This window comes from Nannospalax galili, unplaced genomic scaffold, assembly GCF_000622305.1.
Source record: "Nannospalax galili isolate Female #2095 unplaced genomic scaffold, S.galili_v1.0 scaffold72, whole genome shotgun sequence".
In the NCBI taxonomy this organism is placed as follows: domain Eukaryota; kingdom Metazoa; phylum Chordata; class Mammalia; order Rodentia; family Spalacidae; genus Nannospalax; species Nannospalax galili.
In genome coordinates, this window is record NW_008336933.1 from 1,831,942 (window position 1) to 1,848,456 (window position 16,515).

General features: G+C 42.5%; 1 protein-coding gene across 3 annotated transcripts in view; it reads right to left on the reverse strand.

Annotated features, from left to right (window-relative positions):
* The window catches only part of Hivep1 (human immunodeficiency virus type I enhancer binding protein 1), a 166,523-nt gene that overhangs the window by 14,750 nt on the left and 135,258 nt on the right, over positions 1 to 16,515 (reverse strand). For all 3 annotated transcript variants that reach the window (XM_029562830.1, XM_029562829.1, XM_029562828.1), the window contains exon 7: positions 14,851 to 14,952. In XM_029562830.1, coding sequence (XP_029418690.1) covers positions 14,851 to 14,952 — 102 coding nt within the window. The remainder of the gene's footprint in view (positions 1 to 14,850; positions 14,953 to 16,515) is intronic.

Genomic DNA, 16,515 nt, shown 5'->3' on the forward strand with positions numbered 1-16,515 from the left:
GCCTGTGGCCATGTCTGAGGGACATCTTCTTGATGAGTGATGTGGGAGGGCCCAGCCCACTGTGGGTGGTATCACCTATGGGCAGGTGGGCCTGTGTTGCATAAGAAAGCAGGCTGAGCAGGGCCAGGGGAGCAAGCCAGTAAGCAGCATTCCTCCATGGCCTGTGCTCCAGCTCCTCACTCCAGGTTCCTGCCCTGAGTTCCTACCTTGGGCTCCCTGATGAACTGTGACCAGGGAGATGTAAGAGAAATAAATCCTTTCCTCCCCAAGTTGGGATTGGTCAGAGTATTTTGTCACAGCAATGGAGAAACAAACCAGGACATCTTCAAGTTCTGAGAGGCAATCAAGGGCTGTGGCAGTAGCCTGTATAATTTTGGGAGTCTCTTAGACTACTCTGGCCAATAACTCAAAGGAAGTTTTCTCCTGTCTGGCACTGTTTCCTGTTATGTAGCCTTCAGCTATACATATGGACTCATGTAGAGATATTTTATGTGCAATTTGTCATTAGGTGGTTGAACTCATCATTTCCCTCTGTTTTTTTACACTAGATAGGTATTATTTATCTTTCTCTCTCCCTAATTCTTCTACCATGACTTCCCCATTTTCCCCATATCTCCCTTGATAATACCTTCTCCTACGGCTCCACCTCTCTTGAGCTCCTTCTTTCCCTTTTTCCCCAAAGCTCCTTGTATAATCTTCCCTCCCCCGCCCATCTAAGTAGCCCCATTTTACCCATTTCTCCCTTAGTAGCACCTGCCTCCTACTGTTCTCTGTCAGGTTTCTTCTTTTCCTTTAACTCCCTGGCTCCTTTTCATTATCCTGGTTCCTGTAGTTACAACAGGATACATACTCGCATATAAGGATTTGGTGCTAGGCTCCACAAATCACAAAGAACATATGTCATTTATTTTTTTGAGTCTGCATTACTTCACTTAGTATAACAGTTTCTAGAGTGTCTAGTCTACAAGAAGGAAGGTCAGAACAGGAAAATGTTTTTCCATGCTTCCAAACAAAGCCAGGATCAAACAGGACCTCCTGACTTATCCTCACATAGATGGAACTGGTAAAAGGAAAGCCAATGGAGCCAGGATCTCCCCCAAAAGCCTGAGTGACCCCTGAGGACCAGAGCCTCAACTGACATTCACAATAAAACAAAAACTTGGTTTAATTTGGACTAACTATATGGTTTTAAACACCCCAAAGGAAAGTATAACCAAAGAGTAAAGTCATCAATATAGTTAGGAGTTCAAGGGATTATACTTCCCAGACATTAGGCTTAAGTTCATATAAAAAGTTATTTAGACAGTTATTTCTCATTGATGATTTTTGTTCCTAACCAGAAAGTGCTGCTCAGACGTAAGACTTCAAATCTGTCTCCCATACTGTAGTGCCCACCTGTAGCTAAGGGAGACAACCAGCTATTGTTCTAAAATGATGGATAAATTTGTTTTCTCCCCGTCTAGAAGCCTTTGAGAGGGAACTGACACTGATTCTAACCACTCCAACAGCTATCAAAATATGTGAAAGCAAATCCTGAATCCATCACTCTAGAGTCCAGCCTTGGAAGACAAAAGAAAAATGAGGAGGAACCCAATAGAGGGATGCTTTTGGAAGCCCTTGTCAAGAAATTCCAATGGACTCTCATATGAACATTTGAAAATTGCTGTGTTCTGACTTTTTTTCTAGTTCCCTGTCTAGAACTTGTAATGCTAAACTCTTGCCTTTACTTCTCCTTCACATCCCCTGTTCATGATTCAAGTTCTTTCTTTTCCCCTTAGAGATAAGAGCTATGCAGTTTGGGAGTCTTTTAGATAAACCCACTGAGGAGGTACTCCAATTGCCTCACCCTGTGTCCCTGTTCAGCATGGAAGAAGCCAGAGCGGTCTGAGTCCCAATTCCCTATTGGCAATTTGGGTAAACCTCTTCAGAGGATGGTGTGATAAGAATAGGATGTAGGCATTGGCTAGGCAGTTAGGGTAAAAAGACCCCAAAGAAAATTAGTCAGTTTCTTTAAAAGTCAAAATGTCCTTGGGCCTCTTAGCAATATACTCTGTTCCAAAGCTAAAAATTTCGAAAGTATTTGGGATCCTGTATCTAATCCTTGAAAGATTTTAGGGTTACCTCTTCAGAGGGGGGAATGTTAGAGTAACCTAAAGCCCCATAAAAAGAAATAAGTCAAAGAAGAAGAAAGAGTACATGAAATTATCAGAAAAAAGTGATGGGGAGATATGGGAGCAGTTGGAGGGGAGGTAATGGACATGGATTTGATCAAAACACCTTACATGCATGTATGAAATTTTTAATAAATTATTTACTTAAAAAAAAGGAAAGAAAAGCAAGAGGTCACTTCTACAAAGCCATATTTTTATGCTGATTTTTCTATGACATTCTGGAAGTTTGGTAAAATAGATCTGTAGATGCTAGGGGGTTTTAGCTTAGAGCAGTTGTCCATAACCAAGTGGCCCAGGGAAATTTGCAGGTGGTGGAAGTGTTTGATATGAAACTGGGCAGATGGACACATAATTCTATGCATTTATCAAAAACCACAGTACTGTGCACAGTAAACAAACAGGAGTACATATAGATAAGAACAATCAACCAGGACCTGGAATGAGAAAGAAAGAATGCAGAGAACTCACAACCACATGAAGAAGACAGGAAGGGTGGTCCTGACCCTGGACACCCCAGTAGAGACCTCACTGTGAACTCTTTAAGCCAGAAGCAGGAAGAGCTGCACACCACACACACTGTGACTGCAAAGCTTTCTTTTACAGGGTTGTGGGAGGAGTTCTGAAACTAGTTCACTCATGATAGAATTGAATGAATGTGGCCAATTCCATACAGATGTAATCTAGGCTTCTTGATGTGCAAAAAGGAGGTTAAAAAAAGAAACAGGGAAAGCAAGGATGAATGTGGGGCAGGATGGAACCGGCAGGCTCAGCATGTGTGTGTGCATGTGTGTGTGCATGTGTGCACTGGCATGCATGCGCGTACTGCCTCACTGTCTAATGAAGGTGCAAGAAGAGGTGGCATGTCGGTACCCGTGAGCACTCGGGCCGGTGCCCAGGTCTTGGTTTCTAAATTCTATTCTCCGGCCAAAAGGAGCAGGAATTCTTAGAGAAACATTTGACTCTTAAGACTGGAACATCTTGGGGTGGGTCCTTAAAAAAAAGAACTGCTTAGAAAAGAGGACACTGATCAGATCTGAAGGGTCCTCAGTAGCTGTGGCCAATGCTGGACCTGAACTAGGCAATGAATAACCACACGACTAGATGACTGCTCAAGGAATAAAACATATTCTTGAGTTCATATAGATACAAATGAATGGATGGAGAAGGTAGCTTTTTATACAGAAAATTCCAGTTAATAAAGCACCATGGTAATGCCACTGTCTGACTTAACCAATGTATAAACAGGATGTCTGCATGGTCTTAAAGTCTTTCTCCACAGATAGCATTTACAAAAGGAAACATAGTTAAACTTACAGCACAGAGTCTTAACAGACACCACCACCTTAGTCCAGTGACAGAGGCCAGTTATGGCTAACCCATCATTATATCATGCGCCCCCTTGACCAGATACTGCAGAAAAGCACATAACCCCGTATCCTTCCCAATAATGCACAGCCTCAATCTAATTTGAAAATACACTGTAAGAGTCCAAACTGAAAACCATTCTTCATGGTAAATAATATTCTTTGTCAAGGTCACAAAAGAAAATAGAGGAACTTATTGCAGAAGCCAGAGAAGTGAAAACTAAACAGCATATGGGATCCTGGGCCAGAAAAGGGACATAGCAGGCGAACCTGTGGAGCATGATTGAGGGCTGTGAGCTGAGGTCAACTCCGGTGTTCATAAATGTCCTGTAGTCATATGGCTCATGCACAAAGAGAAGCTAGGTAAAGAGTATCTGGGAATTCTCCATGCTGGCTTTGATTTTCCCTATGACAGAAATTATATTTAAAAAATATACTTAAAAAGTCCTCAATGCAGCAGGGTGTGGTGCACACACCTGTAGTCCCAGCACCTGGGGGGCAGAGGCAGGCGGATCTCTGTGAGTTCCAGGCTAGCCTGGTCTACATAGTGAGTTCCAGGCCAGCTGGGGCTAGAGGGAGATCTTGTTTCAAATAGGACAATTAAAAAAAAAAAAAGTCCTCAGTGCTTCAGGGTCTTGATTTTATTCTGAGACTAACATTCTGTCTCTCATAAACTTGACACTATTCTCTGCTTCTGCATCTTCACAGTGAAAGCAAGATTTGGATAAGCATGCTTCCTAGTTTTAGCTAGGAATCAATTCTAATTCTTATACTGGTTAATTTAGAAGCACTGAAATTTTGATATCTACCTTAACATGTTTTAAAACATTACCACCGAAAAGTGTAATCTTCTATTTTTTACGTCTCTCATCTGATTGTACATACGAAGGCAGAACGGCTCCACTTTCCTTCAGGGTGTGTACTAGCAGAGCATTAGCTTAGCACTCCGTACAGACCAACACCCCCCGATCATTATTAAAACAAGCACTAATGAAGGGTTTGAGCTTTTCACAGAGACTGATTTTTAAAAATGAAAAATGCAGTTAATGAATTTAAGTGTTGAGCCACAGTCCACAAGTGTCAGAGCTGAGATTCAGTCTATGATAGTTCATGCTAAACATTTCACATTCAATCATATTTAAAAACCAGAGAATAATCTGAAAGGTCAACAGTGGATTAGAGTCATTAAAGCTAGCATATTATGAATACACATGAGCTCAATGTTTATAGGTATAGACATTAAAAGCATCATATAATTATTTGATTACCCATAGCAGACCACATGAAACACAGTCTCCAAGGAGAATGTACACTAATAATTGAACTGAACCTCATAATAATCCTGCATTTTCCTAAACTAATAGTTTAAGAATTAGTTGTCAGGGTTGGCTATAAACACAGGGTGGCGGCCCTGAACTTTCTTTCTGGACAGAGCCATAGCATGCAGTGTAGAGAGGACCTACAAAAAGGCTGGCATTCTTTTCTTAGAGTTCCCTTCCCCAGGGCTTGGAGAAAATGTTTCTTTTTCTGAAATGGTGTCTAGAATTTCCCAAAGGAGAAGGCTACTGTCAAAGTTTGGAAATCTACAAATGAATAGTTGCATTGTCATCTATTTGTCAAGTAAGGCTGATATTCTGAAGTGAAGGGGAATGGTGAGGTGGCTAACATACACGACTAGAAGAAGAAGGCATCTGCAGGATGTAGAAAAACATCTACTGACTAGACAGGGCACCAATGGCAGACCGCAAGTCTAGCTTGGGTGGAACTGACATTATTTACAGAAGCATGGACACTGCATGGGCAGCTACAATACTGAAGAGATACTCTTCCCCCTACCAACAACCTCACATATCTCTGCCCACTTCCACCCTTTCAATTGAATGTTAGCAGGCCCAGTCCTGTTATGGTCTCATGCAGGTCCTCAGCTGCTCTGACTGCAAGATGACAATGGCCACGGCATCCTGAGGACAGTTTCACGCCAGGACTCTTTGAAATGTTTACCAATACAGCTGGTCAACCCTACTCTCTATTGGAGTTTATGCTAGTTAAAAGGCCTTATATATTACTTCTCTGTGCCCCTACCCTCCACCCTAGCCTCCACAGAAGCCCACTGGCACTGGCACCAGACCGGTCAGAAAATGTGCCCAGAAGTGCCTGGCTTCTTATCAGTACATCAGTAATGATGACATAGACTTGATGGCTTCTCAAAAATTCATCCTGTATGCATTTTGGAATTGCTTGTGAAGGTTTTACAGAAACACAGCCAGGCTCGTGTTCAACACTGCCCACAGCTACTTTTTGTCTGTTGAACTACAGAGTTTGATGATGATGACAGAACCTAGCAAGCCTGGAATATTTACTATCTGCCCCTTTATAGAAAAAGGTTGCTGATGTCTAGGTGTCCATATCATTCCCAAGTCTAAACCAAACCACCACACTGTGACAGAGTTAGTATAGAATGTTAGAGGCTTAGCTGGTTAGAAAACATCAAAGCCAGTATGTGAACTTCTCTTGCCACTGTTCCAATAGATACACTGCCTTTCCCTATCATGGCACAGCTACTTGTTTGGGTATGTATGACACAGGCCAATACCCCAGGAAAATCAATGCTGAGACTTACTTCTCTGTAGCCATGAGAGACTGTAGGAAAGATGTAAGAAATCCATATTGTTTAACAAATTCATAAATAAATGGTCCTTTAAAAAAGGAAATGCTACCTGTTCTTCTAGACACATTCTCCATTCATTACAAATGTTTCTAATACACAACAAAATTTTAGATCACAAAAACTATTCCTTTTTGTTTTATGAAATTCAACTGATGAGGGGAATATGGAGTCTTTTGGTGTGGCAATATTTTCCCTCAAAGTAATGCTTAGAGAAATATATATCCAGTGACTTTCCTGAAAGACCATTTGGGAAATGATCTTCCTCCCCAGGCTGCTGGGGAAGAGCTGTAACCTGTCCCCATTGCTGCCAGACAGTGACACCTGCTGGATGAGCTGGAACCACAGGACAGGACAGCCCAGGAAGGTAACCCTCCCCTCCCTTGTTATAGCCTGCCTGGTAATGTCTTCCTCAAAGGTTTGGAAACAATAGTTTGAAAGCCAAATGAACAACCACAACCTGGGGGCATATTTATAAGATTATAAATAATAGTTCTGTTTAAATGATGGAAACAACCCTTATGAACATTGTGGGCCCACACTGAAGATTTGTTAGTTTAGGCAATAAACCAGACAGACTATCCTACCTGTTTTTCATAAATGCTCTCAACATTGCATGAACTGTAAATCCCAAAGCCTGTCATGGATTCATACGGTACAAGGAAATTCTTCTTAAAAAGCAATGTGTTCTGTGTTAGAATCGATGGTTTCATTTAGAAAGAAGGCTTTAGCTAGTATTTTCATAAAACTCACTAATTGTTTATAAGGGTAATCATGACACAGGCTTTAAACCTGTGGTCTAACATTATTGTCTTACACATACTATTGATCAGTACTTAAACTCCACTGAGAATGATGCTTCTCTCTGCACTTGGCCTATGAGATGGACCCTTGTGTGGCAGCCCAGGGCACACATTAACATTCCTGGTGTTGAAGCCGAGTACTCTGTTGACAAAAACATTCTTTGGATCAAAGGAAAACAAGCAAATGTCTGGCGGCATAACTGTTGACACAAAAGGTAGGAACTAAAACATATTCCTTAAAACACCAAACATCAGGGCAAAATTCCCGAGGCTGTACAACTTTGTATGGCAACAGTGCAGGGGAAGGTACCGCGGGAGGGCTTGAAAGACTGTCCCTGAGCACAGGCTGTAATTATGGCTGGAGATGCCAGCTTTAAACCAAATTGAAATGACTTCAAATTTCAAGTGTCCAAATTTTAATGGCTAGCGTACAAAAACTTATACTCTCCTTTCCTTTATTCAAAATAAATTTCTCCTAGCATCCCTGAGTTTGCTGTGCTCAGAATCAGATGTAATTCAGGTGCTGGAGGATAAGAGACAGAACCACAAAGCCCACTTGTGCTAAAGGTGGTAAAAATCCACAAAGCGCAAGGTCTCTGATCCTGCCTCACCCCGTGTTCACACTAACCTTTACTGAATGTGCACTGTCAAGGGGGGGCATGCACGTTAAGCTGTCAACTGACACCCTGGACAATGCTGATGGCACAACAGAGAACAGACATAGGATCTGTATGAAAACTGAGACTGAAGATAACTGTGACGACAGAAATTAGACTGGAATAAAAGTGGACAAAACCTTCAATAAAAAACAAGACAAGGAGCTGGAGAGCTGGCTCAGTGGTTAAAAGCTTATACTGCTCATGCACAGGACTGCAGTTTGGTTTGGAGGCACACAACCACCTACGACCACAACTGCATGGGATCCAACCTCCTATTCCTGCCTTTGGGCACTGCATGAACATACACAGACACATATATATACACATATTTAAAAAAAGTAAAACAAGTCTTTGAAACAAATAAAACAAGATAGCTATGAAGGAATGCAAACCTCTTTAAAAACCTGAACTTCTCTCAGAAAGCTGTGAGCTGACCAAGACATTACCAAATGGCGAAGAGTGAAAACAGGCGGCATGCCAGCAGGCTTAGTAAGAGCAGTCCAGCTTCACTCTGTGGTCAGTGCATTTTTGTTTAATGAAGAAAAGCTCAGAGACAGTTCTTGGAAATGATTATTTGTGTACTAAAGGAAAGATCAGTTTGATAACCAAGACCCCAAATGTGCCCCTTAAATGTAAAAGACTGTCCTTAGACTTCTGGGTAGAATCAAGTCTAAATGCTCTTTTGTTTTGTTTTAAAAGACTTGTCTCATTTCCCACAAGTCTGAGAGATAAAAGTTGAAAATATAGGGATACTTTTATGCATCCTCTTAGCCATACAATCTCGTTCATCGAAGTGTGCAGAATCTAAGGTCCTTTTATGTGTGTGTGTGTGTGTGTGTGTATGTGCGCGTATGCGCGCCGTGCAAAATGCACGAGTGAATATGCTTGCCTACCAGAGGTCGATGTTGGCTATCTTCCTCAGTCACTTCTCTACCTTCCTTTTTTGATACACGGTCTCTCACTGAACCTAAAGCTCATTGTTTCAGCTGTAACACTGGCCAGCGAGCCTCTGTGATCTGCTTGTCTCCATCCCTCCAGGCCTAGTGTTTGAGATCCTCATGCTTGCCGAGCAAGCACTTTACCCACTGAGTCATCTCTCCAGTCTCCTAACAGTTCTTTTTAAAGAACTGCAGGACCCTAGACTGACATAACCACCATCCTGTTGGTATCTTTGAATGAAAACTAGAAAAGACCTTTTTTTGTTTGGGGAATTGTATTATTTTGAGACAGGGTTTTCACCACGTTGCCCAGTCTGGCCTCAAAATGTCTGGGCTCAACTGATCTGCCTGCTGTAAGCCTGCAAGTAGCTGGCACTATAGTGAACCATTATACTTGGCTAACTAGAGAAGACGATGTCACAAACAGGCTGGAGGTTCTCATTACTGGCTCTGAAAGGACATGTGGCTCCTCATCTTGGCCACTTCTTTAATTACTATACGACACAGTACACAACTGTAATCTGTTACCAGGATTTATTGACAGATCTCACCTGTGCCTAGAAAAGCCTAGGGGGATGAAATAACTCACTGGGTTATTTCAGATTTCCAGTTTCCACTGAGCTAGGCTTGACGTCCCTCAGTAGGCACGGGTCTAAGGGCAGGACGGAGGCCTCTGGAGTGTGGCTCAGCAGTACATGTGCTGAGCTTATATGAAGCCCTGAGTTCCATCTTCAGTACTGGAGTGAGGAAAAGGCCTCTGAAGAGTCCCCACAAACACAGCCTTAGGGACGGGGAGGGAACGCCCTCTGGTGACTGCGAAGGCACCTGCACAGGCCTCTCCGGACCTGTTCGTTATCTGCACGACAGCAGCAAGGACAAGTGTGAGCACTTCCGTCCTGACGCTCTTGGTCCATGGCTGTGACCATGTCTAGGGTATTCCATAAACAAGGTGTGGGTGGAACTCGGACTTTATTGGAAAATGCCTTGGTAAAGGAGGGCAAGCCTTACACAAATGGCTCTTCGGGCAAAGGCACACAGGCTGGAGGAGAGGGGGGCTTAGGAATGACTAGAGGATAGGAGAGGCAGGCAGGGCCCCAATCTGGGAAGGGGCAAGAGCAGATAAGGAGAGGGAGAAGCAAGAATTTGAGAATTAAATTTTACTCCTCTTCGAGTCCTTGATACGGTCAGAGCTTCTGCTGGGGCAGTTTAAACCTATGCTTGGACACCTGAAGACCAGTGTTTTTAGTCTAAACAGTTAACAAGTTTATGTTGTTTCTTTAACAAAGTCTGTTTTGGATTTATTTTGTTGACTGTCATACTTTTGTATCAATTGAAGTCAGTTAAAGCCTATTTAGGATCATTTATACCTGGCTTGTATCCTGCATAATTTATTTTCTCAAATGTTCAAAAGAACCATGGCGACAAAAGACAGCACAGCTTTCATCTCTGACCCTGGAACGTTCATTACTGAGGAACGTTTATTCATCGTGATGGTGATGATAGATATTACTGCTGTTCATAAAGACTGTCCTATAAAGTGGTGACAATCTTAAAGATTTATTTATTTTTATTTTATTTGTAAGAGTGTTTTGCCTGCATGCAAGTGTACCATGGAGGCCAGGAGAGAGCATCAGATTCCCTAGAACTGGTGTTACAGAGGGTTTTGAGTCAACATGTGGGTGCTGGGATCCAAACCTGGGTCCTCTGCAGGAGCAACCAGTGCTCATAGCCACCGAGCCATCTCTCCAGCCTCAGTAGCGATCATCTTAACATTACAGAGCAAAGCGTTTCTCAGTGGGTAGATACTTCTGTGAGCAAAACACCTCAGGGTGTTATATCCCCTTATTCAATGCCAGGTAGAAATTCAACCTTTGAGTGGGAAACTTATGATTTCTTCTTGTGACATCCATGCATAAATGTTTAATGACTAATCTGAAAATCCTGTACTTCATTTAGTAAATTAGGGAAAACTGTCTCCTACAGAATGGACTATTATAAATGCTCAGGCCTGGACTTGCTCTGCCTTGAAATGCCCCCAGTGTTTGTGAACAGTCAGAAAGAACAAATTTCCTTTGCAGGAGTTACTGAGAATTGGGACAGATCTTTATCAATGTGGAGAGATCATCAGAGATAAGAAAATGGAATAGTTAGAGGCTTAAAAGTTCTGGACCATCCAACGATCAACAGCAAATTAAAAAAGACATACCTCCATCATCTTAATGATACCTGTATTAACCTAGAGCAGCACAAACACCACTGATAATGAAGGTATTAAACAGTGTATTACAATGACGAACTTTACAGAAGGAACTAAATGGAAAAGAAATATTTCAAATTATAAAAGTACTAATAATGAATTATTTCCTATTGGATCATGTAGCATTTTTTCCTAATCATCAATTCAATCAACAAGTGTTTACTACCCACTATTGGTAGGCACTGAACAAAACAAAATCCCTATCTTTTTTTAACTTATCTTGTTAGGAACAGATAATAAACAAGTGGGCATACACGCACATACCCACATCTGCTGGCAAAAATATGAAGAGGGAGAAAATGCCAACAGGAGAAGGGGCACAAGCAATGCTGGCCGCAGAATGGGGGGCTTTCTTAACTGTACAGAAGGCTCAAAGCAAGCCCTGCTGAGAAGGGAACAGAGCGGCAGGTGCCACATGATGCATGTCAGTGTCCAGTGGGAGCATCCCCAACTATGGAAAGACTGCAGAAGTGCAGAGACCTCCAGACAGAAACCTGCTGGGTGTGTTCAGGGAAGATCCAGGCCTATATGGCTGGGGCTGAGTGAGTAAAGGAAGGAAGGCCAGGAGCCAAGCCTCAGACATGGCGATGGGAACGTGAGATGGCATTCTGCTTTGTGCAAAACATGTGGGAAGGACAGGGCAGAACCAGACAGCACTCGGGGCAGCCACTGAGTGCAGATGACAGAAGCACTGATGGTGAGGTGGAGACTCAAATGCCAGGAATCTGAAGATGTTTGGATGGAAGCACCACGAGGTCTTACTGTTATATTAGAGACAAAATGAGAAAAGGACAGCCATCAAGACAACACCAAGAGTTCTGGTGACAGATAAGAGAAAACCAGAGGGGGAGTGCACCTCTTAGGTACTGGGTAGATCGAGAGTATGGGCCACATCAAACTTGAATGCCTGTTAGACATCCAAGCAGAGATGGTTAGTAGGCAAACTTAACGTGAGCGGTCACCTGCACCCAAACAGTATTCAAGGTCAGAAGACTAGAGGGGATGACCTGTAGGGGTGAGTAAGGAGAGGGTGGAGAGGAGGTTAGAGACCATGGGCCTGGGGAACGTGTGCAGAGGCTGGAGAGATCGAGGAACCAGCTGAGAGGACAGAACACCCAGTAGGTGTTCCTACTACTAAGCTAGTAGAGACTGAAAATGGGCAGAGCCTACACACAGCACCACACCAAGTTTCTGTGCCCTGCGCCTCAAACACAGAGCATTTAGAAAACTGATGGGCAAAAGTCTCAGTCTCTAAGAGTGCTTCCTACATGACCTTAGTTCAGGTCCCAGCACATTCAGAAAAAGCCAGCTGCACACACCTACAACTCCTATGGTGTAAGGTGGTGGACGAGGCAGGAGGATGGCTGGGCTTGCTGGCTGCCAGTCTAGCTCCAGGTTCGGTGAGACCCTGTCTCAAGGGATAAGGATAAAGTGACAGAGCCAGGACACCCGGCTTTTTCTACTGGCCTCCCTACAAGAACACACATGAACATACACCATTACCCACTCACACCCACACACATACAAATCCCATTTGTAACTTATCAACTTAATGGAATAAAAGTTCTTTAGAAAAAATGAGACCAAACTTCATCTCATTAAGAAAACATGCAGATAACAAAAATCTACAAAATTAACCCCAAATATAAATTCAGACAAGAGTATGCTAAAGAGCCGTGGGCAAGCCTCTTCCAGAAAGAGTAACATTAGAAAAAACAGATACTACTCATGTATCTACATGCAAAGTGGTATTGTTCATGGTACCCCCTGTGAAGGGGAGAGGAGAGGGGCTAGAATGGAGTCGAGGGGAGCAGAACCTTGTGTATGAGGCTTTTAAAAACACAATTTATGAGATGGATGAATCACATATGAGAAAATATTTATAGACATCATCTCTGGGATGAACACAGACAAGTTCAAGCCCGAAAGCTGTATTATCTTCATATTTAAGAAAGCTAAGGACATTGTTAAATGGGCAAAGAGGATAATAAAAGGAACAAGATCATTTGTCTGAAGTAACTACTTAATGTATACCTACACACTTCAAGCCTGGAATAAAGCAAGATGGATATTTTTTGCTGGCAAAACAATGGAGAACTGTGGGCCCCCACAAGACATGGATCTCGGGATTAAGCACTTGTGTGTTGTGTTCTATTACCTGAGAAAAACTGAGCAGAGTTCTGGGAGCAGTGGCACATGCCTTTAATCCCCACACTCAGGATCTGTGAGATCGGCCTGGTCTACATAGCAAGTTCCAGGCCAGCTAGGGCTACAGAGATACCCTGACTAAAAAACAAATAAACAAACCAAAACCAAAACCAAACAAACAACCTGGGGGAGAAAACTTGAGTATACTTCCTATAAACATAGTAATCTAAAAATTTAAAAAATACCAACTAATTTTTGTTTTCTTTTTTTTTTTTTTTTTTTAAAGAACCTTGTTTTGAATAGGGAAACAGGCCATAAAATTTGACTTATAACCTAAGACCAGCTTTGGGACGAGATGGAAAATACACAAGCGAATGGGTAGCCATGTAGGGGCGAGCCAGCCACCCAACCTGGTACTGTAGTTCCTGGAACCACGTTCACTTCTTCACAGACTTAGGATGTTAAGGACCACCTTCCCTCCATAGTCCAGAGGCATCTGCAGATGCTCCTGCACGCTCCTAAGACTCACTGAAGAGAACAACAGTGCATGGTGGTGGGGCCGCCACAGCTCAAGCTTTCCGGCATGAGCAGTTCCTGTTCCAGCCTTCACTGCACACCTTTCTAGTCAGTGGCTGGTGAGTACACTTACTACAACCTCCTGGCGTTGTACATCTGAACAGCTCTTACTACCCAAGTCACTTCTCTTACACGTTTAGAAATTAATTCAGGGTGATTCATTCACTGTCATTGTTGTAAGGTGGGATTAAATGAGTTGATAAATTCGCTCGTTGGTAAGTTCTTGATTTAAAACAGAAAATTTACAAACATGTATTTCTGTTCTGTTTGGTCAGAACAAATGAAAAGGTTTATTTTGCCAACAAAATGGTCAAAAACAAATATATTTGTTGAAGTAACAGGAAAAAAGTTAACATTTGTAAAACAATAAACGTTTTCAACAAGCAGAATGATTTATCTTCAAATCCTTATGGTGCCTTTTTCTTATTCTTTCCTGAGGAAGAGCTGGGGGTTTAAGACCGAATCCAAGACCTCAGGCATGCTAGGCAGGTAGGCGCTCTGCCACTGAGCCACATTCCCAGCCTCGGCCAACAGAAGAAGCAGAAGCTGTGCCCTGAGCTAAGTACTACAGTGAGGCTGACTGCTAGCTCATGCTGGGCTGTGTCAACTCAGTGGGGAGATAAGGAAACACTCCAGAAGGAAGACAGGGATTAAAGGCCTGCAGAGAGGAAACTCCAAAGAACCAGGAGGTTGGGGAAAGGAAAAATGTTTCCTGCAAGGGTCATGTAAGGAAAATCTCAGAAGGCTTCTTAACTGCAGTGTGTTGGTTGCCACATAGTAAAGAAATAGGCAGTGAGACCCATGCAGACTTGGGGCACAAATGAATGAGGAGGGTGGGGTGCTATGGGAAGGCTGTCACAGCAGCGAATAAGAGTAAGCAGCGGGCCTGGGTAAGAGTAAGAGAAGGGAAGAGTGAAGGAAGGAGTAGGCAGGTCACTGATTACAAAGGACTTTGATTTACACTTTATAATGGTAAAAAGGTACCAATAAAAAACTAGCCAGAGGAGCAGTGTGATCAGACACCTTCAGGAAAGTTAATTCAACATTTAAGTGTGGACTCAGTTTGTCAGCTGACTTGTTCTCTCACAGGAAGATGGGAGAGAAATGTATAAAACATGAGATGGAAGAACTGATCAGGAGTTTACAGTATATGTAAATAAGAGGTAAGGAAATGGGTTCAGCAGTATCAAGTGGGAGAAAGGAGTGTGCATACAAGATAAATGGTTCACTGTAGACAGCATTATGAAAAAATACGTGGTAGAGCCTTACCTGATTCTTCTGTGTCTTGTTCATCTATCAAGCCTACTGAGACGCCTGAATCCACACACTTCTTGCTATGTGCCTTGGACTTCATGTGTTTTGTCAGATTTCCTTAAGGGAAAAGAATGTTTATTAAGCTAACATGGCATTATTTTATTATTGCATTTGTCAACACTGGAAAATTCCATTCTATTTCAAATAAACATATACACTCTGGTTAAACAATTACAGTGACTAAAGTTTGGATGAAAAAAATACTGGTATTTATAAGTTACAATAACCTTTTTATTTACTAGCGATGGTGTTTTGTTTTCAAATCTGCCTTGTCTATTATGATGGTGTCTACTTCTGCCTTATGGTTCTGTTCTCTAGTCGTTGTTTATTTCTTGGTGTATACACACTTGGTGTCTCTTTCCAAGTACATTATGACCTATAGTTCCCGATGTGAGTAACCACCAGTTGTATTTGCTGGCTCTCTCTCATAGTAGTTTACTTCATTGTATGCTTTTAGCTAAACTGTAAGTTCATCTTCCATAGAGTCTTAAGGATTCCAAGTTGTAGAAGCATCTCTATGACAGTCTTCCAATTGCTTCTGCCTGGGACCTTAACAGCTTTATTTGTTTCAGGATACTTTGTGTTGTTGGTTTGTTAAGCAAACAGCTTATTACTCACATGGCCCAAAGTCAAAGGAACAGAGAGCCTGGCTTTCTTCCGGGGACCCAGGTAAGCATTAAAATTCCAGGCCTGTCAGCATGAATACTGGTTGACTCTCCTATGGACTTTTAAAGTGTCTTAAGTAGTTGCTTACCATGCCAGTTTTTAGTTTCTCCTTTATTTGTAGTACCTGAAAATTTACAGTTTTAAAATTTGAATGTGACTACTGATGATAAAGTACCAACAGTACTTCTATGTGTGGAGCAAAGAAAGAGCTTCATCAATTTCTTTTCACATATAGATTAGATGTGCCCTGACAGGAGTGCTGAAGTGCATGCTCTAGCAGCCGACACGGCGACCTGTGAAGTATCACAGGTCCACTGGGAACTATGGGCCATATCTGTCCAAAGTGACTACGCATGAAAGGGAGCAGCTCAGAGCCCCAAGATCCCAAGCATTCCAGGTGGATGATACCATATGCAAAAACACTATCAACAAGGACACATTATCTCTTCTGAGAAGATGTAAGACAAAATTTAAATACTGAATTTTGTGGGCAGAGGCAAGTTAGAAATGCTTAAAATATCAGAATCACTGTTGTAAACGCTGGACTTGCAGTAGCAGAAGCCCATGCAAATTTGCTGGTCTTCAATTCTTGATATGGCTTCAATTTCTTGATAAATGCATATTGTATGACACTGGTCACAGCTGCACCATCTTAACAAGTCTAAGAGGCTTCCAGGGCAGGTGATGGCTGGGATGCACTGGCCCCCGACTCCTGTCCAGGTGTATCCTGCAGATAACACTTGGCTTATGTGGTCTGCCTGTGGCTGACATTTATGTTAAGCACACTTACAAAACATGGCAAATGCCGGGGGTGGTGGCACACGCCTTTAATCCCAGCACTTGGGAGGCAGAGGCAGGTGGATCTTTGTGAGTTCAAGGCCAGCTTGGTCTACATAGTGAGTTCCAGGACAGCTGGGGCTACAAGGAGATCCTGTCTCAAAAAGACAAAAAAAA